Source organism: Typopeltis vanoorti, chromosome 21 (genome assembly GCF_054136105.1).
Source record: "Typopeltis vanoorti isolate ZY-2024b chromosome 21, IOZ_Tvanoo_1.0, whole genome shotgun sequence".
Taxonomy (NCBI): Eukaryota; Metazoa; Arthropoda; class Arachnida; order Uropygi; family Thelyphonidae; genus Typopeltis; species Typopeltis vanoorti.
The window spans coordinates 73,644,377-73,667,500 of record NC_143569.1 but is presented as its reverse complement, the minus strand read 5'-3'; the positions used below and the strand labels follow the sequence as shown (position 1 = coordinate 73,667,500).

At 37.6% G+C, this 23,124-nt stretch overlaps 1 protein-coding gene across 2 annotated transcripts in view; it reads right to left on the bottom strand.

Annotated features, from left to right (window-relative positions):
• LOC150094972 (uncharacterized) overlaps positions 1-22,919 on the bottom strand; it is a 29,470-nt gene extending 6,551 nt beyond the window's left edge. Inside the window, exons 1-3 of one of the 2 annotated variants that reach the window (XM_090411441.1) lie at positions 22,779-22,919; positions 5,909-6,033; positions 5,738-5,799 (exon numbers count right to left, since the gene is read on the bottom strand). In XM_090411441.1, coding sequence (XP_090267567.1) covers positions 5,738-5,799; positions 5,909-5,934 — 88 coding nt within the window. In that variant the 5' untranslated portion in view covers positions 5,935-6,033; positions 22,779-22,919. Of the gene's footprint in view, positions 1-5,737; positions 5,800-5,908; positions 6,034-6,222; positions 6,388-22,778 lie in introns of those variants that run through there. The other variant, XM_090411440.1, reaches the window with a different exon arrangement.
• Between the last annotated feature and the right edge of the window lie 205 nt (positions 22,920-23,124).

Below are 23,124 nucleotides of genomic sequence, written 5' to 3'. Positions count from 1 at the left end.
AATGCTTTTCATATTCCCCGTTATCTGTAGAGGACAGTGTAGGGATAAGGTGTTATTGGGCTACTAATTAAATTATTAAAGCTCTGATCATGGCAGGAGGGTAACAGCAATAGCCGAGCCTCAGTTAGAACTTCATTGGCTACAGCATTGCTATCCATTACCCGCCAAGGGTATTTGGATTGAAAACCAATCACCGCATCTCACGGTCGATTGATTCCACACAAAGTTTAAAGCTTATGTAACGGTATTTGTTATCTAATCTATATAAAATAAAAAGGTGTTAGAAGATTTATTTAGTTTATTTATGATAATACAGGATTGTAAATATTTACTCTATACATTCAAGAAATTATTTTTTCTTTCTTTATTTTTTCTTACTTTATTTATCATCTTTCTTCCAATAAAGTTAATTTAATTATAGGTTTCCAGGAATTTAAGATAAGACTTAAATTCCTGGAATTTGAAACTCTTTTATGTCACGGATGTGACATAAAATTCGAAACGGATGTGACGTCAGTTTGGTAGGTCATGACTTTTGAGGCGACGAAATGCGTGTTGCTTCCACTATCTTTGCTACGAGTTGCCCTTGTGTTGCACTACCATTGGGTAGGTAGCTCTCTCCTGAAGGTAGTGCAACACAAGAGAAACCGCATATAATCAATCATGACCTACCAGTCCGGAAATCGGGATAGGGGTGTGCCGTAGGCGCGTAGTCCCTCTACTATAAATATAAGGAAATAGGGACACACACACACACATGAATAAGACGCGTCATTCTATGTTACGCTTTCGCGCAGGCCTACACATTTTACCGCGTAAGCTTCCGTAACCGATAATCCAGCGGAATAGGTTGGTTGCTCCTTATTCCCGGTAGTATCCCATGTCTGTCGAAGCGTGTATTCACGGGGCCAGTTTGCCTACATAGCGGAAGGAAAAACTCCAGGATAAAGTGGGGGAAAAAACCTGGTCTACACGCCCAAGACCGGCTAACTTGGCTAATGGCTGAGGAAGATCCTTCAGCTCCTCACGTCACCGACGGGAATCGAACCTAGGACACTCCTTCCCAAGGCATATGGTTGCGAAGCGAGTAATCACTAGGCTAACCGCGCGGACCGAATAAGACTAGTAATGAGAATGCTTAGGATAACACAAAGAATTACACAAATAACACGAAGCATATTAGGAATGTCGGTTTCATTCTGAGAAAGCAGAATTTTTCGCCATCTAAATTTCGATTTGGAATTCCTCGAAACAGACAAACCATCCAAAAGATTGCAGGAGATTTACAGAAATAATAATCGTACTTCATAGTTGCAATTCATGTACCATAATATTCAAAACATTATTAAGAATGACTATAGGAAAATTATTGTATAAAAAATGGAGAGTTTTCAATAGAAATACTGCTCCGAGATGTAATGGCTTAGATTCGCCATCATTCAGTTCGATTCTACTTTTTATCCATTGACCCAGAGCAGAAGATTTTCGAGTTTATTGCATGTTAGAATGGAATCCAGAGAAGACCCCAATGACTTTGAAAGGAGCGTGATTGTTGGATCCAGGCTGGCATGTGCATCTGTGACCAGAACAGCTGAAATTGAACATGTTAGTCGAGGCAAAGTCTCTAAGTTATGTCAGCAATGCAGTCGACAGGACAAACATCAGCGAAATGCAATAGTGGATGAAAACGCTTACTGCAAGAGAGGGACTTTTGAGCATTAGTGCGCTGTGCCACGAAAAGTCGGCGGGCTACTGCTGAGCAATTGTACAAAAAATTCAACACCGGTTGTGAGGGAACCCATTTCAACAAAAAAGTCTGCGCCGGGAACTATACAGAGTTGGATATCACGATCCCCTTGCCTTACACAAGACTTTGATCACTCCCATCAGCGGAAGTAGTGCAACGATTACAGGCAGTGCACTACACAACAGTGGAGGAATGTGATATGGTCCGATGAATCCACGTTCACACTTTATGCTGCAAAATAAGGATTACGGGTGTGGCATTAGCCGAAGAAAACTTATCAGCCATGGTGCTTGTTTCCAACTGTTTTGGTGGTTGTGTAATGGTTTGAGGAGCATTCTCATGGCATTGGTTGGGTCTACTCGTTGTATTGGAAGGCAAAGTGAATGCTACACGTTATTTTTCAATCATAAGTGATCATCTTCATGCGAAACAGGACGGTGAGACGTGCTGTCAAAACCATCTCAATCGCCAGAATTGAATCCCGTAGAACATTTATGAGATATTTTGGAGCGAGCTCTCAGGCAACATTTCCAACCTCCAAAGAACAAAGAATTGATCCAGTTTCTGTCTGACGACTGGTATAAAATTCCTCCTATTGAGTTCCAAGCACTGAGAGGATCTCTCCTTCGAAGAATATAAGCTGTACTAGACGCCCACGGCGTACCAACTCCATATTACTCGAAACGTGTCACTCTTTCCATTTTTTCGTCGAATACCTAGAAGAATCTCTCTCTATTTTCTCAATATTTCTCGGATTAATTCCAATACATTTGCATTTCTTTTATTACCAAAACAAGGTCAGATGTGCTCTCTTTATAATGAATTTCTTTGCGCTGCTATTTATCTCGTATTAAGATCGTTTGTCTCTTAATTGTTTTGAATAGCCTACTGTTGTAAGGATAAAAGCAATTAGATTATCTTAAAGGAAAACTTCTGTTACTCCCGCACACACAAAACTGGATAGTTCAACCCTTTCAACATAAAAGTGTTTATAAAGTTTGTTTGTATTCTAAACGGTATTTTATATATATATATATACAGTAAAAATTAAAAAAAATCACACACACGAAAAGCATTAAACAAGAGACATTTATATACAAGTTTGTGTTATGCAATTTGGAAGGGAAAATGTTTAAGGAAGGGCCTCCGGGAAAAAATTGTTTTTCCCTTTCATTCCGGTTAATAGGTATTTTGTGATGTACACAGTGTTGATCGGAATGGAAAAACAAACGATCTTTCGCAGTTCAATAAAGGGCTTATGGTGGATTCCCTGTCTGGCAAGAACCACGCTGTTGAAAAGAACAGAGCTGACTGGTTTCTCAAAAGGTGACATATCCCTGGTGTTTAATCAGTGGAAAAATAACCCAAATTACTTGTTTAACAGGCGCAACTGTGGCCCTAATAGATTCTGTCAGGATCAAGATCTACGTCATCGGAGAAGGTTGTGCAGACGAACAGAACTTCCTGTGTGCAACAGTTGACCTAAGCATGTCATGTAGGTTGCTTACGACCCATATCTCACCGAAATATGCTCCGGGAATTGAAGAGGATCCGTATTGGCAATCGCATGTCAATACGGAAACCGCTGATTTCTGCGAATAATTAAGTGACGACCGGTATGTGAACGTGAATTATCACACGATTAAACTCTGTTGCCGTTTTCTTCTTGTAAAGTGATTTATTTTGACCTTTTTACGTGTTCTTCATTAAATCAATTTTTGAATATTACGCTTTTTAGTAATTACATTATAGCTATTTTAACTACAATAAACAAGGTTCTATATATTTTGACAGTCGATATTAATTTAAGAAAAACTCAACTGGATTAACCAGTATTAAAAACTGACAATGTTTTCGTATTCAGGATTACTGCTTAGAATTCCAGTAACAAACATTCACTCACATTTCATCTGTTCGGTTCCATTCAACGTTCAGTCGTTCAATACAAAGCAAACAGGAGGATTTTTTCCTTCATTTCTGATTATCATATTTCATATTTAATGAAGTCTGTTCAAACTACACACACGCACACTATGCATATGCATAGTGTGTGTGTGTGTAGAAAGTTTTTTAATTTGGGTGTAATATACGTTAAAGATAAAAAGAAATTTTATACTTGGTTTTAATCCTTTTCCCATGTAAGCAAAGCAAAGTTTTGCGCCTGAATTACATTCACGTCTGAGCTACTTGTGTATAGAGGCTGATGACTACCAGCCACTAGGACCACTACCCAGACCAGTTTCGTCAATTATTGAGGTGTCTTCAGTGGGAGCCAGACCCAGGAAAGATACCAAGGTTGAAGTAATGCAGAAGTCATATATATCTCATATACCAGTAGAAAAAGCTGCTTAACCACCTTCAAAAAATCTCTGCACGAGAGAAAGATGTAGAAAAGTTTTTACTTTGGGTATAAAATACGATAAAGATACCAAGAAATTTTATACTTGGTTTTAATCTTTTTCCCAAGTAAGCAAAACAAAGTTTTGCGAGTGAAATATATTCCTGTCTGAGCTACTTGTATATAGAGGCTAATGAATTAACATCACTTACCTTAGTATGTATCCCATATCCCATAATGCAAAGCACACACCCCTTTCAGGCGTATATAATGCAATGCATAATTGGAACGGCCACTACCCATACAAGTTTCGACTTTTATTGAGGTCTCTTCAGTAGGAGCCAGACCCGAGAGAGATACTAAGGGTGAAGTAATGCAGAAGTTCTATATATCTTATATATCTTATATGCAAGTAGACAAAAGGTGCTTGACCTTCTTAATAAAAACCACTCGATGAGAGAAAGATGTAGGAAGTTTTTTACCTTGCGTGTAATATACGTTAAAGATACCAAGAAATTTTATACTTGGGAAAAGGTAAACAAACTAAGTATAAAATTTCTTGATATCTTTAATATAAATATATATATATATACATACACTGCTTGGAAAGAATTAATAGACACCCCCCCTCCCAAGGACAAAGTACATCGTACCGTACTTGTAGTTTGTAGCCGGTATAAACTGGAGGGATGGGATGCTCCCAAGTCAGTGCAACTGTGTCCAGATGAAATAGCGGCGAGAAAGGAACTGACGGAGTTTGAAAAAGGCGTTGTGATGGAATGTCATGTTGCGAGCCTATCTCTTCGGCAAGAATCTGCACAAAAACATTCGGAACCGAGACTCGCAACATGAGTCTCAACAACAAGCCCAGCATTAACCGAACTAACATGCAACGTCATCTTCAGTAGAGCAAAGAGCATGTGCAGTGGTAAGTGGAAGCTTGGAAAGCTGTGTTCTGGAGCGGAGAATCGCGGCATACCATCTACCGAGGAGATGGACGGGTATGGGTGTGGCGCATGCCCAGTAAACGTCTCTTAACAAAATGCGCAATCCCTGCTGTGAAAATTAGAGATGACGGCGTGATGCTTTGGTCCTGTGTTGACCTCTGTTTGTGGTGCCACGGACATTAAACTCCGACAGGTATCATGACATTATGGACAATTCATGATTCCTAATTTGTGGAGTTAATACGGAATCGACCGTTGTCTCTATCAGCAAAACAATGTTAAGGCTGCTGCTACAGCCATGTGGTCTCTCAACACGAACGTCACTACGTTTGACTGGTCTCTATACAAGCCTGAATCTCAACAATATTAAGCATGTGTGGGATGAACTGGAGCGTTTCGCAAGGTCAATGGAGGTCCACCACACACAGAATAGTTCAGAACCTCATTACATGCCTACAGGATGAATGGTCAAAAATTCCCATTGATCGTTATCGTGCGCTTTTGGAAAGCATGCCCCTTAGGATTGCTGCAGTCATTGCAGCGAAAGGAATTCTTACATCTTATTAAGAAATGTTTGTTCCTCACACTATGGCGTCCGTTGACTTCTTTCCAAACAGTGTATATTCTGTACAACGATACTATCAATAAGAAATCATTTTGTAACTTCTGGTAATAAATAAGTGAAACGTATATTGAAATACTTACGATCGACAGTATAAGTGGCAGAAGTAACCCAAGACTGGGAGAAGGGAATTGTAAGATCACCACTATCAAAGCAAAAATGGAAGTAAGCGATTTTACATTATAAATTGCTTATGTTTAAGAATGAGAAATAATTCTTTAGAATGATCTATGGTAGAAAAAAAAATAACTCACCTGTCAGTTTGCAAATATATATCCATTGATCTTGACTGAAGACTGAAGTCGTATTTTATACATGTGAAGTTCGGGGACCACGACGAGTTCAACGTGTAGGCCAAAACATACCATTCACCTGACAGCTGTAATACAAACATATCAGGATTTAATTTTGTTAACTGTGTCAATCAGGCACGTGTGTGTGGATAAAAAAAAAATGGTGTGATATGGTTTTCATCTTGTGTATTGCACACCACGAAAACCTGAAAGACAGTACAAAAACTAATTTTGTATTCATTTTACGAGCCATGAGGCGAGATTATTTTACGTACCTGCCATGAGTCCAGATAGAGACCATCGTCTACATCGCTACAGTCGCGTTCTGAGGGAGGGAAGCAGTTGGTTATGCCTACTATCAAAAGGACACACGCGATGACACTCTGCGAGTAGCGGAACATATCTACAGACTGTTGACAAGCAAACCAACTGATATCATGTAATGTGTGTGATCCTTTTATAGAATAAGATTATTGAAGCTCTCGGATAGATAACAGTAGTGCTCAAATGTGGTTTTTCCTGATTACAAAGAAGGAAGTTTTATAGTTCCTTCTTGCAAAATCTTATAAAGACAGAATGTCATATGTTCAGCTGAACTGCCTTTGAAATAACAGATAAAACTATTGGAATTAATTAATTCACACAATTCTGACAATAATTGATTATTTTTAACGTTTAAGTGTTTACCTTTTATATTTTAGAGTTATTAAATAATAAATTTTCCAAGAATTATTATTATTATTACGTAACTCCTCCAAGGGGCGCAAAGACTCTTCGAGGGAGGGCAACGACTCTACAACTCATTGTCTCCACCACTCAATCCACCAACTACACAACGAACCACCACCACCACCACCACCACCATTATCTACACCAGCGCCATCTACCGCCCACCACCAGTAGTATTTTCACAGACACCTTTGGGTGTCTGCTACCTTTAGGATTTTAGTTGCAAAAGAAAGGAAAGCAAATACCCACAAAAAAGGCTTCGCTTTGGCATTAATTATGATATAAAAGGGATTATAATCCATTGCTCTTTTTAGCTTACGGACAATTATTGCCTTTCGAAACTTTAACTCCATAAAGCTTATGAGAATACGCGTTACGACATGAGATTCCTACTACTGCATTATTTTGAAAGCCACAAGAAAATAAATCCCCTGAGAGCAATTCCCTCACCCTTTCCTTATAGTAATATGCTACCATGATTGTTGGATTAGTTTGTCGAGAGAATGGAATCTCCACACTCCAAGCAATAGACTGTGGTTTCCAATCCCGCTATGGACATCGAGGTTCAGAAGAAAGATGGATTTGATCTTCAGCGTGCGATCAACACTTCGCTTATTTTTTTATTGAAATGGCTTCTAAAAGTTTTTTTTTTCTTTTTTCATTCATACAAGTTAGATTAGTGCCGATCACTGCCAGATGTCTGTACACATCGGCCATTTCGAACAATATTGGAAAGGTAAAAAATATTATCCTTCCTATAATCAAAAAAATTAAATTAATTATCGTTAATCGAAAAACGAGTATGCTTTATATTGTGCATGTTGAAATACAATTGATTTATATATTAAACTGAAATAATCAGTAATTCAACGGTTATCAAATATACGAACGAAAATGATTTTAAAAATTTCATTAAAAGAAAACTAAGAGTACTGATAATAATTTTGTAATTTCTTGCTTTCGTTGCAAAATTTAAATTCCCATTCACTTTTAGAACATTCAAACACGATATTAGTTCACTTTTCCAATCTACTATTGTTCATCTCAGGCATTTTAAAACTTCTACGTGGAAACCACGTAAACTACTGCTTTTTGAGATGAATTACAGTCTTCTCCTACTCCAAGGAGAGCCTGCGTAGCTCACTCAATGTAGACGAAGCCCTTTGTTCGGAAAGACCTGGGTTCGATTCCCGTCAGTGACGTGAGAACCTTTATTTGGTCTCTTTCGACTAAAGATGAGTTAGCTGAACTCATACTCAGGTAGGGGTTTCTTTACCCGGAAACTCAGGTTTTTCGTTCCCCAGAACAGGCAAACGGATCCAATGAACACAAGTGGATTACAGTCATGAATACGTCCCAGCCGGTCCCTTTGCTACGAGTTTCCCTAATTTGTACTACATACTGTAGCTTACGCTAGTAGTCATTGATACTTTTATAGTTACTATATTCGGCATGAAACACTTTGATTCCGATCCTTCAGTTTCTCATTCGGTTTTGAAACAATGTGGGATTTAATATCCCCTTAATTTAAATAATGTTTACATCGCCGAAATGAAGCCTAGTGGCTCTTTATTTATGTAATAATATTTATTTTTAAAAATAATTGTAAGTGGAAGGAATTATTCTACTGAATAATTCTCTCAGGCAACTGTTTGTCTGCCCTTAGACCGTTAGGTTCAGGTTCTGGTACTTTATTTACAATTTTTATACAAAATCTGTCTCTGATTTACTAAAGAGAATATTAAGTAATAAATGATTTTTATACATACAATAATAACTATACTAACCTACATTCAGTGAAATTGCTCGAGAGGTTTGGTAGATTTTGAAGCATTTGAAGCACACAACCCTACTTGGCAATCGGGTCACCACATACGCGTTTCTTTGTGATCTTTCTTTCCAAAAACTGATCTTGTTCAACAAACGCTCATTATCTTCTTAGCTCTACTTGCTTTGTAGTAGGGAAAGTTTTGCACTTCTGCAAACTCGTCCATTTTTTAACACCACGTGCGTCCATCTTACTTTCATTTCTAGTAAAGTACACAAATTTCTTTTCTCACATTCAACAGTCGCCCTTGCGAAGACCTCGTATTACGGATATAGGATGGCTTTTAATAAATAATTTCATTCTTTATTAGTTGAGGTAAGAAAATAATAATAATAAAACTGGCAGGAACTACTACAGGTGTTCGGCGTTTCAACGTACCTAGAAGACAGTCAAGAAGTTGGAAATATTATTGTCAGGTGAAATAACACGTCATCACATACAACAAAGAATAGGGATGAAGAACCAAGGCAAACTCTGGACAAAGGCGGAGCTGGTTCATGGTTTCACTTCATCGGTTTATGAATATTTTCAATGTGATTTTGAGCAGCCAGCAAATAACAGAGCTATTATTTTTTGCATTCAGCATAGGATTTAATTAATTAATCTCTCGGCTTTCTTCGTATGCGGTGAGTGTATCGCCATATCTCCTTTCTAACATTGATGAATCTTCAAGAAGACACATCGATGATAAAGGACCAATGAGATACCGTCGATAATAATAAAATAATAATAAATTTTTTTAACATTTTTATTATTTCAGATAAATTACATATATTATATGAACACAATTATGCATAACAAATACTTTCTCGTAAATAAAGTTTTTTAAATAATAATAATAACAATAACTGTTTACAACATATATTATTATAATATTAATAATGATGATTATTACAGATGTTTCTTTGCAATTTTACACTCTATATATACAATATCAATGGATATAATCACCCTATGCTGCATACGTTTGTAACAGTTATTACATACATTACTTACATTTGTTTACATATAATACATACATTACATACTTTGGTTTACATATAATACATACGTTACATACATTGGTTTTCATGTGATACATCTTGGAAGAGAACTAATTTCTCTGCATTCATCCTCGAAGCTTTTATGTAAGTTTATCTGAGGATGACACCAGTTGGTTATTATGTATTGGGTTTTTTGCTATGTTGGGAAGCTACGAAATCTATGATTGAGAAATTCGAGCACGCACGCACGCACCACGCACGCACGCACGCACACACACACACACACACACACACACACACACACACACACACACACACACACACACACACACACACACACACACACACACACACACACACACACACACACACACACACACACACACTTTCTCTCTCTCTCTCTCTCATACACACACACACACACATACACACACATTAACTTGGAATGTATTGATGCGTCGCTGAACTGGAAGCCTGAGCGAATATATTGTGTTTCATTAAGTTTGTATGGTATTTTGGGTGAGTGTTTCTTGTTCATAGTATATCCTTAGAGCTCTTTTCAGGCTATTGTAGTTTGTAAGATTTCTGTATTCAAAAGGTAATTTGTTTATCATGTTTGGGATGTAGAAGTTTCGCGTGGCCTTTTCGTAGTGATTATTGTATTTATATGTGATATAATTAGTAGCCTGAGGTCTTGTTATACGGTATGTATTTCTGACTATACTGTAGTTGGCATCGAAATAATGTTTTAGCAATGCTGCATAGTGACATAAATGTTTTGCTGCCAATATTTTGTGTTCTCACATTGCAATGTATGTAAGTTCGTTATTATCTCTTTGTTCCCAAAAGATCTGTTTTATCGTTTTGTACTGTAGCAACATTAATCTATTTAATTTGTAGGGTGCACAGAAAGCATACGTTGTTATAGCGTATCTTAATATATTTTGGCATAGTGTTTTTAGGCATATGAGAACTATGTCTTTTAACCTATAGAGTTTGCCATTTATTGTTCGGAGTTTGTTATGTAGATGGTTTATGTGACTATTCCAGTTCATATCTGCATCGAAGTAAATTCCAAGGTATCGTATTGTTTCAACCTGAGTGATTGTAGTGGTTTTGCTGTTCTGTGTGTTTTTTATGTTGGAAAGAGGATGTTGGATGGTTATATATTTGTTATCAACTGGTCGAGTCAGTGGATTTCTGAATATCATTAATTTTGTCTTTTCTGAGTTTTGGTGTATGGAGTTTTTCGTGAGCCAGTCTATGATCAAATTATTGTCATGTTGCATATTTTTTGGGCTATGCTTGCGTTATTGTGGATGGATATTATTGCTGTATCGTCTGTGTATTGGAATATCTTACCTTTGGGTGGTAGCTGATTAATATCGTGCGTGTAAATGTTGAATAGATTTGGGGAGAGTAGCGCTCCCTGTGGTACTCCACAGGTTACTGGTAGCTTTCTGCTTCGGTTTGACCCGATGCGTGTGATATGCTTTCTATTTTGAAGATAGTTTTAAACCACATGTGAAGAGGCCCGTCTATTCCAACATGCCTCAGCTTTTCTAACAAGGTTTGATGTGTAAGTGTATCGAATGCTTTAGTTAGATCTATAAAGACTACCGTGGCAATTTTGTTTTTGTCTAAGGCGGTATTAATTACGTCTGTAAAGTCTTCCAAGATAGACTTTAAAGTCATTTGCTAGTTGTTGGATAGGTTTTGCGTCTTTCATGAAGCTGTGTTTTATGGTTTCGGAGGGTGTGGTATTGGGAACATCTAGCATCTCATTGATCAGATGCCAGGTTTGTTTCATGTTGTATTGTGCAGAGGTTAGTTTGTCTCTGTAGTAGCCTCTTTTTGTATTTCTGATTTGTGTTGTAAGGCGATTCCTTGTTATCTTATATTCATTTTTTTAAGCTGTGTTATTTTGAAATTGTTTTAATTCTTTCCATAAAACGTCCTTTCTGTCTATTTCTAGGATTTTGTGTTGTCTTTGAACGTATTCTGACTTTCTTTTCTGCTTTCTTATATATTTCCTCCAGTGTGAGTTTAATGTTGTCATATAAGATATCTACTGAATCTGATGAAAGGTGTTTCCAGTCTGTTTTTCTTATTTCGTGGTTGACTATTTCTTTGTCTATTATTGTTTTCTGTCGCTTTTCTTCTGTGGGACATTGCATGGATATTGTCTTGGTGTGTAGGTTTAGAGTAGTGAAGTAATGATCTGCTACTTTGCACTTTATGACTGATGCAGTGTAACTGTTTGGTGGTGCTCGGACGTTTATATGGTCTAGACAGGAGGCAGTGATAGTATTTCCGAATATTTCTTCTCTAGTACATGATGTTATTGTTGGTATTAGATTATACATGGATAGCATGTCTAGGTATTGTACAGTGTTGTTCTGGTTTTCGTTTGCAATATTTATGTTTATGTCGCCAATTATCATTAGGTATTCGGTTGAGCATATTTCTTGGCGTGAAAGCCAGCAATTGAGTTCGTGCAAGAATTTTGTCATGTTTAGGTTTGGTGGCCTGTAAATAGCATTTAGTATTATGTGATGCTGCCTATTTGTGGTATTAGTGATTTGGAGGCAAAGGGTTTCAGCATGCTCAAACTGATAGGCAGTTTCTTTTGCTATTAATTTTTGTTTGATAAATATTAATATTCCACCCCCTCTTTTTGTTTGGCGGCATGATCCATGTTGTTGGAAGCCTGGAATTTGGAAAGCAGTCGCTTCGCAATTGGTTATGGATACTTCTGTTAGAATCAATATGTCAATAATATCAGTGTAATTCTTCAGATAAGCCTGTAATCATAACCAATGTTTTCGGATGCTTCTGATGTTAATATGCAAGATTGAGAGACCTCTCGCTTGTACTGTGTGTTGCTTCCATGCATAAAGCGATTCTAAATTACAATTACTGATGTATTCTGGTGTAATTACATCTATCTGATGGTTCACATTGATTTTTGTTGTGTTGAGATGTTCTTATTGAACTGAGTTGGAATCTTCTGTTTCACTCTGGCAACATATCTATATCTTCCGAGCTTTTTCTTTGTATAGACTTTGAAGTCTGTGACTTTCTCAAGAATAATTTGCCGTCTTTGATCCATAAAAATTGACACTTTTTTCTGTTTTTTCTTTTCTTGTTTGGTTCAAAAGATTCTGATTGAAAGGTGTTAAATACTCAGAGAGAAAGATTGGCGTATTGTCTTGCGATCCATTTAAATCCTTGACTCCTGGTTTCTTCAGTCTGCTGGCTTTTATGAGATTGTCTCTTGTAGCCTTGCTTGTCAGACTGATTATTACTGGTGCGGGTCAGGGCAAGCCTTGTTTTTTGTTCTTACTGGGAATCCGATTTATGGTCTGAATATCATTATGTTGTAGGGGGGGGGGAGATGTCAATTGCAAGGCCTAACTTTAAAACTACGTCTCTTAGATTTTCTGTGGATTCAGTTTCTGGAAGATCGTTTATGACAAGGTCTTCTTTATGTTGTTGTTGATTTAAAACTTCGTATTGTAGTTTCAGGAAATTAAATTCTTGACGGAGTTCCGATGTGTCTTTTATCAATTTGTGCTGCCTGTCAGTTAGTGAGTTAATTCTGATTTTAATATCTTTTACCGTAGACTTCTTTGACTTTTGAATTATTAAATTTAACAAACTTTTCATATTCGCTAATATTTTTTGTTGTTTGTTTATTCTGTTTATCAATTCAGTTGTTTCCCTAGATATTTGGTTTCTGTTTGCCATGGGATTTTATTATTAAATTGTTGAATATCTCCTTTTGGGCGGTGAGGATGCTAGCCTTTTGGACAAGAGTATGAATGTACTTTTTTTTGAGGATTTACTTGCAGCCTCCAATCTGAGAACCATTCTTCTAGTATAGAGACACATTCTTGAAGTTACTTGGTTATGGGGAAGGATGGATATAACTTGTTTTGTTTGTTTTGCCGTATCCTCTGCGTATGAAGCCGTGATGGGCGTCAAATGGTTCCGTGGAATATCGGCCATTACATTGAGAACAAGGAGCCTCCGTAGCTTTGTCTGTATAGACGAATCCCTTTGGTTGGAGAGAACCGGGTTCGATTCCGTCAGTGACGTGAGGAAACTTTATCTGGTCTTTTCGACGGGAGGCGAGTTAGCCGGTCTTATACGAAGGTAGGGAAATTTTTCATCCGGAAACTCGATTTTTCGTCCCCCAGAACAAGCAAACCGTACCCATGAGCACACGAACTTACAGACATAGAACACACCTGGAGGCATAGGGTCAATTACCTTATCCTGGAATTACGGTTGCGGTTAGAAGTCCAAGAATACTTGGAAAGGTCGTGGGCGCTAACAGGTAATGTACTACATCCAAAAGTGGTCCAACCAGGAAATGTGGTACATTTCCTGTTTGGGCCATAGAGAGTATTATGATTACATTGAGAACAAAAGCGGACCAATAAGGAGCCTCATGGAAATCCAGGAAGGGTATGATTTGATTAGACGTATTATATTTGTTGATATGTTTTGCACTAATGGGAATGTGTAGGAGACCACATTGCCAGATAGCCAGGAATGCAACACCAGTGTGTTGTTTCCAGTTGTCTCCTGTGGTGTATACTCGACAAGTCGATGTATTTCTTGTAGAGCACTGTGGTTTTGAAGGAAGCCGAATTGTATGTGAGGGATTATGTTTATTTGTTCTGCTGGATCTTACAGTCTGGAGAGGATGATTTCTTCAGTTATTTTTCATGCATTGGTTAATAGGCTGATGGGACGATAATTTTCAGGCAATCGTGGATCTTTGCCAGTTTGTGAATTGGTATGTGTCCGCAGTTTTCCAGTTTGAAGGGAAATTCTGTAATCATATAATTGCATTTATATTAATCATATATGATTAATATAAATGCAATTATATTAATCATATTAACCTAAGAAGATCCTCAGGTTTGCGAGGTAGCAGTTTGATGATTTTGTTTGTGACGCCATCCGGATGTGGTACATTTTTGCTTTTGAGATGTTTGATGATGATTTAACCTCAAGGGCCCCACTTACTGAGTACGGGCATGGCAAACTCGAGATACCAGATGCTGGACCATGTCTTACTTCATGTAATATAGATCTGTTATATTATTCTGTAGACTGGTCCCTCCCCTTCTTTCTTTGCTTCTTTCTCCTCTCCTTTCTCCTTCCCCCTGATGCTATTAGAGTACTCGAGGGCTAGGGGTGAATCTTTCCTATCTTGCTAAGTCATTTCGTCTTATGCAGCCACCGAAGGAGGCAAGCTAGCCTCAATAGGTGCCGGTCCCAAGCCCGGATAAATGGCGAGGGTTGATGTCAGGAAGGGCATCCGGTCGTAAAACTTCACCGCCAGCTCTAGCTATGATATGAGTCAAAGAGAAAATGATATAAGGGCTAGGGCCCCTTATATCATTACCCCCCTAGGCGACGCGCAGTCACGTCGCCCTACCGCTGCGAGAAGTGGACGAGGGCTACCGCATCAAGGGCGGGTGCGGTTAAAGAAGCGAGCCCAGCAGGTGCAGAGGATGTTGCGAGTGGGAACACTGAATGTTGGAAGCATGACTAGAAGGGGAAGAGAGGTGGCAGACATGATGAGGAAGAGGAAGTTGGACATTTTATGTGTGCAGGAGACAAGGTGGAAGGGGGGAAAGGCAAAGGAACTGGGAGATGGATATAAATTGTTCTACTCTGGAGCGAATACAGAGGGAAGAAATGGTGTATGAATTGTGGTGTGTGGCAGAATGAAGGGCGAAGTACTGGAAGTGGGTAGAAGGAACAACAGGATCATGCGAATGAAATTGGGTCTTGGAGAAGAGCGGGTGGTCGTATAATGTGTATATGCCCCGCAAGTTGGCTGTACAGCAGAGGAGAAAGATGAGTTCTGGAACGTGTTAGATGAAGAAATGAGGGAACTGGATGAGATGGTGATTGTCGGAGGAGACTTGAACAGACACATTGGGAGACGGAATAGAGAGTGTGAAAGGGTTCATGGTGACCACGGAGTGGGAATGATGAACCAGGAAGGAGAGAGGGTTGTGGACTTTGCAGTAGCGTTTGATCTGGCAACTGTGAATTCGTTTTTCTACAAGAGGGAAGAACATTTGATAACCTTTAGGAGCGGTAACAACAGTTCACAAATTGACTACATTTTGACTAGAAGAAAACATCTTAAGGTTGTGAAAAATTGTAAAATTATTCCAACAGATCACGTGGCATAGCAACACCGACTGCTGTGCGCAGACTTTAAAATAAGGTCGAAGATAAAAACCTCTGCAAGTCATGGGATGAAGATAATTAAGTGGCTTCACTTCAAAGAAGAGAGTGTGAGGAATCGTTTTAGGGAGAGGGTCTTAGAAATGATTTCGGATGGACTGGAAAGTGTACAAGATTGGTGGAAATATAATTCAAAAGTAATCCTGAGCTGTGCAATCGAGGTGCTTGGTGAGACATCTGGAAAGATTAGAGAGCAGAAGGAGGGTTAGTGGTGGAATAATAATGTACAAGTGGCAGTGACAGCTAAAAGGAAGGCAAAGCAGAAGTGGGATGAGTCAAGAGTGGAAGAGGACAGAGAGGTGTACAGAGCAAGTAAGCAAGAAGCCAAGAGAGTTGTGGCCAAGATGAAGGCAATGGCATATTAAGATCTGTGTGATCAATTAGAAACAAAGGAAGGACAGAGAAAACAACTAACGAAATGTAGAAATAAAGCAGCAAAGGACATCTTGCATGTGAGGCAGATCAAAGACGCTGAAGGAAGAGTATTATGGAGGTATGTGGACATAAGAAACAGATGGAGAATATATTTTGAGGGACTTTTGAATGAGGAAAATGCAAGGACTCACAGAGAAGTTGGGCAGCCTTCTGAGGGGATGGTGAAGAACAACAGTAGAGTGGAAGTGATGGAGGCCATGAAGAGGATGAGGAATGGAAAATTGGTGGGCCCCAACAGGATTCCAGTGGAGGCATGGGGGAAGAGGGAATTGACCTGCTGTGGGACCTGTTCATGAAAGTTTGCCAACAGGAAAATATATCCGAGGAATGGAGGGAGAGTACTCTTGTCCCCACCATAAGGGTAAATGGGATGCACAAGACTGTAAAAATTACAGAGGAATAAAGTTGATGTCATACACAATGAAAATCCTAGAAAGGGTTCTTGATGGAAGATTGAGGAAGGAGGTCGAGATTGTAAAGGAACAATTTGCTTCACGCCCGGAAGATCAACAACAGATGCTATCTTTGGGTTATGGAAGATGATGGAAACGTTTCGAGAGAAACAATAGGAGCTACATCTGGCATTTATTGATGTGGAGAAAGCATACGGTAGAGTGCCAAGGCAAAAAGTCTGGAGGTGTCTGAGGGAGAAGAAGGTTCCGGAGAAATATGTGAGGTTGGTGCCGGAGATGTACAGAAATGTGAAGACAAGTGTTCGGACCTGTCTGGGACAGTTTCAAGTAACAGTTCGCTTGCATCAAGGGTCAGCATTCAGTCCATTTCTGTTTAACATTGTAATGGAGGTGGTGCGAAGGAGGTGAGAGAAGATGCGCCTTGGACAATGTTGTATGCAGATGACATCTTGCTGTGTGCAGATTCAAGAGAAGAAGCGGGAACTAAACTGGAAAGATGGAGAAAAGTACTGGAAGAGAGAGGTATGAGACTGAGCAGAAGTAAGACAGAGTATATGTGTTGCACAGTGGGCCGCGGCCAGGAGACAGATCTGGAGCTGGAAGGAAATGTCATTAGGAAGGTGATGGACTTTAGATACTCAAGTTCAACAGTGGAAGAAGATGGAGGAGCTGAGAAGGAAGTGGGATGCAGGATACAAGCGGATTGGAGGAACTGGAGGGAGATGGCTGGAGTGTTATGCGATAAGAGAGTGCCGATCAATCTGAAAGGCAAAATCTATAGGACAGTAGTGAGGTCAGCTATGACGTATGCTATTTTTTCCCTCTCTTTTCAGCTTCCTTATCTTGGAAAACAGCTCTTTTAGTTTTAATAGGTTCGTGGAGCAGTGGTACAACCCAATTATCATCTGCAAATTAGATCAACGCAAGCTCAAGATTCACTTTGTTCTTCCTTTTATTTGAATATCAGCAGAACTGTCTATTTTCAATTCGCTCTATCCCTTTAACGAAGTGGAATTTCAATTTCTAAGCGAACCTGGCTGCGAAGAAAAACTCTAAGCTGAAAGCCCCGAAAGGTGGGGGGGGGGGGCTCTCCCAGACGCAATTTTCCACTCTCTATTTCGGTTTGTATTTCAGCACATACACGAACACACTCTGAGATGAGACAGATTAAATGAAGCTATAAATAACTCATAGTTTAAAACCAGTTACTGAGGTCTAGCATAATAAGTTCAGTAATGCATTTGTACATGCTGTTTTATCATCGAGGTGGACTTTTCATAACGGAGGTGGAGGGGAGGGGGGGGGTGATGCAAAAAAGTAAGGAGATTGGACATTATTAAAAACCCAATCAGTTCTTCATATTTTTATAGGCTATGTAGATATCCCCTTTTATGTACTCTAAACCCTTAATAAAATTCAATAGAAAGAACACACAAATAAGCAGTCTGGTCTCATACGGATGTTTGCAGATTGTTTCGATACACAAGAGTATAGACGTCGTATCTAAATTCAATAACTGCTGTAAAAATGTGGTATGAAAACCAACAATAAAGATACTTTAAAATGGGACAATAATCAGGGAAAAACAACCGCATTCTCATTTGAAAACCTATAGAACAAGTAAAATGGTTCAGCTATTTAGGCAACATGTTTTAATGTTTAATGTTTTAGGTCTATTAATTGATTGTATTTTAAGTATTTCCAAAGGATTTTGGAAGAATTCAAAGCCAATGCCTCAGCTAGTGAAAGCAGTCCAAATACCACACTTGAATATATTCCACTAAATTTAAATATTTTTCAGAAAAGCCATGAAACTGAGCAAATAATTAATAGTCATCACTTCCTACTAATTTGATGAGATAATAAATCTCTGTTTATGTGGCCACGCACCTCTCTTTGTGGTGCCACGAACATTGAACTCCGAAAGTTATCTTAAAATTCTGGATTATGTATGTTTCCTACTGTGTGGCTTTTATACGGAACTGACCATCGTCGCTTTCAGGAAGACAGTGCACCGTGTCATAGGGCATGAACGTCACCACTCTTGACTGGTCTCCACAAAGCCCTGATTTCAATCCTATAGAACATCAGGGAGGAACTGGAGCATCTGGTGACGTCAAGGGATGTCCGAACCATAACAGTCCAGGACCTCATTACATGCCTACTGGAAGAATGGTCCAAAATTGCTATTGATCGCTATCATATACGCTTGTGTAAAGTAGGTCCCGTAAGATTGCTGCAGTCATTTCAGCGAAAGGACATTCTACATCCTATTAAGGTGGGGGCCGTGGCTGTTGACTTCTTTCCAAGCAGTGTACGTTAGACCATCGGATAGGTTTAAATTTCGACGATACAGAAAGGAGTCCCTGTTCTCTTTTGTATAACCCTTTTATAATCTTCAGTCTTTTGAAAGTTTGATTTTTCCCAAAGCACCCGATATTTGGTTGAGTAACATGTTCAGGCCGGCAAGACTGCTCGTGTTCATAATACTGGATATGAATTTTATGTTCCTCACGACTCAGTAGAGGAAGCTTTCCTTCAGGCGAAGAAGGGGAATTACAAATCTTCCTAGCAGGAAGAAAGAACACCTCAATGTTGAGATGTTTCAGAACTTTAGAAAATGGTAGATTTGATATAATTCAATTTTTGATGTATAAAGTCTTCAGTAGATATTACGAGCATGGAGTAATGAGGTCTTAATGATTTCAAGGTTTTTGACTAGGATGATGATGAGAAGGAGCGTCGATATAACGATCACTGTGCGTTTCTTTCGCGAAACTGAAAAGTTCGCAAAATTGAAGATGTGATCTCCTTTCACCCTGTCAGATAATTTGGAGATATGCATTTAACTAAATAACAATTAGGATAAATGTGGATTTATTTTAAATATTTATCCCTCTTGTTTTAACCGTCACAAAATTTTTAATAATATCTTTAATGTCTAACGAATCCATAACATTATTTTCAATTGATATAATTGATAAATCCGTTAGCCGCTCTCCGGACATTGTTGATCGCAAATAATTTTTTATTAGTTTGAGTTTTGAAAAACTTCTTTCCCCTAATGCTACGGATATTGGTAATGTTAAATAAATACGCATTACAACTGCAGTATTCGGAAACGTGTCGGTTAATTTATTTTCGTATATATAATTTAAAACATCCTGAGAAGCATTGCAAAATTTTTAATTCTTCAAATAAAGTCATACCATCACTATCGCGATTGTCGGAATCTTGTTTGTCGCTCAGTTTTAAGTGCAAATCTTCACAATTTTTCATTATATCTTCATCGCTCCAATCTTTTAATTTGCTAATGTTTCTTATAACTTTAAAGTCCTCACTATGCTGTTTTAAGAGTATGAATCTTTCCGTGACTGAAGTTATTGTGGTGCCTAAAATCGCGAAGAAAAAAATATTTTAAAATTTTGTTTAGGATCATGCGTTGTCTCATCTGATGCTTCGTAACCAAACATTTTTGTTTTTGTTATTTTGAGAATGTCTTGAAAAATAGAATCAATGTTAAGATCGTTTGCTACTTCTTTTACAGTTCTAATAATATTTTCAAAATATTGGTCTGTTCGGCGAGTATTTAATTCTTGTATAACATAATCAAGATTTTCTGTAATTTTTCATATATCAAATGTTGGATTCTGCATTATTTTGCTTGCAACATTTACGAGACTTAAGATTTCGTACCAAACATGAACAGAGCAAGTAAATTTAAACGATAATCTTTGGAATTAAGTTGTCTGCCTGAACACTAGAATCGATATCTTTAGTTTCATCTTCCATAATATCAAAAGAGCCTGGTAAATTTCCTTCATATTATTTTTAAGTGGCTTTATTGCTTCTATTCTACTTTCCCACCTAGTAGCAGAAAGCGGTTTTAAATTTAAAACACGAATATGTTTTTTAATATAGCCCAACGCTTCACAGATATTGAAAATTAATTATATAATTCCTGTATTACCCCAAAGTTTCACAGGATATCTTGGCTGCATCATTAACTAATTTAATGAATGAACAGCACACGGAATAAAAAAAAAAAAACTTGAATTCATTTCAAGGATTTTTTTTATGCAGTCCATTCTGTTTGCCTCGCATATTTGAACCGTTATTATAAGCTCGGCCGCGTAAATCCGAGATGTTAATATTCAATAATTTTAAATATTTTTTATAAATTCAAATAGTCCTTGCCCAGTGGTATCTTCTACAGATTGAAAACCCAAAAAATTTCATGAATTTCTGCTATATTTGTATCTTTATTTTGATTAACAAATCTAATAACAATAGATAATTGTTATGTGTGGCTTATATCCCGAGTAGCGTCAAGAATTAATGAATAATATTTCGCCTCTTTAACCATTTCTAAATTTTTTTGTTTTATAACTTCAGAAATTATACGGATGATTTCATTTTGTATTTTATCACCTAAATAATGAGCAATGTTCCTTTTTTGTGTGATGTTTAATGCGATGCAAGTGTTCTGCCATTATCGAATCAAATTTAACGACAGTTTCTACTAACTTTAAAAAATTGTGGTTATCATTTTCAAAACGTTTTTGTGAAGAACCTCTAAAAGCTATACACTGTCTTGATAAATATTGTATTATGTAGATCAACCGTTCTATAACAGATTGCCAATATTTTTTCTCAGTTTAGTATAATCTTTGTTGTGTGCAATCAATAATACATTTCTTGTCTCGTGTAAGTTTAGTATATGACTCAAATGTTGCCAATCGTTACAACCGTATTCGTTAGTAAGTTGGGAATTTTGACTACCAAATATTTTGCAATAATAACAGAAACCGAATTTCGTGATTCTGAATAAACTAAATAACTTCGTAAAAGATTTTTCTCCATTTGCTAAAGTCCGATAATAGTGTGAATCGGAAAACTTGTGGCCAGATTCATCTTTGGGAAATTCTTTATTAACTACTTGGGCAATGCTCAACGAACAATCTCTAACTGGTAGTTATATGATTTGGACAAGTATCTGGATCATTAACATTAAAATTTAAAGTAAAATTTGAAATTTCGGGTTTCGCTGAATCAGAATCCAATATTTCTTCTGCTGCAACTTCTGTAGACAGTCCAGTTTCATTTTCGCATGTAACATTTATTTCCTCATAGTTATCTTGTGTCCTCTCTTTTTCTGTAGTAGAGCTACACGGAGTACTTGCTTCGGTAGAACTTTCTGTTCTTTGTTTTTTATGTGGTCCTGAAGTTAAAATTTTATCCAGTGATCCGGCCAATTTACGTTCAAGTTGTTCTCGTTGCAATTGTCTTTTCCTGTTTTGTGCACCACATAACTTCTTTGGCCTTTTTTCCGACGTCTAGTGGTTCACATACTTGGTTAGACTTTAAAATAAGAAAAGCGGTAAAAGTTGGCCGCCAAAATAAATAATAATTTCTGAAATTTCCCCTTAAACTTATTTTTAACCCCTTAACCGACTATTATTTTTAAAGGTGAATGGCTCAAAACTGACTATTTTTTTTATTACAGAATTAGATTTTTCAGATGTTTGGAATAATAAATATGCTTACATTTTAGCATTTTTTTGAAAATTAGCATGTGGAGATATTAGCCACTGAGTGATTTCTCAGTGAACTTTATTTAATATTTTTTTTACATTCTGTAAATGTTTAATAATTATCAAATTTATGGAATATTAAGTAGTTTGTTTCTCTCTCTTTACATAAACTAAATTTGGGACAATATTAGAGAGTCTAATTCCTCATTGGCTAGCTAATATGGTTTCCATTTGAAAATAGGTGTCAAATTTTCTCATTGGATATTTATTCGGATGTGAAATTGCTAACTGGATGGGAGTCTCTTATGTAAGCATTAAGTCATAAAAGGCAAGCGAGCGTGGGGCCCGTTCTAAGCCATTTGAAAATTTCTCTTTAAAAAGGTAAGTCCTTTTTAACGTTAATTCTAAATTTCGATATAACATTTCTTAAAATACCGTTTATTTATTTATTTTACTCCATTTTTTACAGACGTGGTTAATAAATGTACGATATTTTACCCTCTCCGCTGACTGCTCCGTTGGCGTACTTAATAAAACATTCTATACAATAAAGAATAATAATAGCCACTCTGTTACTGAAACTTCAAATTAGAATAGCATTTCGGTTTTGATGTATAAATTAAATATTACCTGATCCAAAAGATTCCCAGTTCACTTCATTTCATATTTCTGTATGATTTTCTTCGTAAATGCTAACACACATTCTAAAATGTTCCTTCAGACGTTCTAATTCTTTCCTTCCTCTTTGGGAAAAGCAGTTTTGTCAAACTGGTGGGAACCGGTTTTCATGTACGGGAGTGCAGTGTGACCATTGACCATTGACCTTACTGACAGGATGGGTGAAGCACAAGTGCTTTTCATATTCCCCTTTATCTGTAATGAGAGTTATTTGGGAATGGGAGATTTGTGAGCAATCGCGTCTGCTATACTTATTGCTTCCGCTGTTGCCACGGTATGTTTATTTTTCGTTTATAAT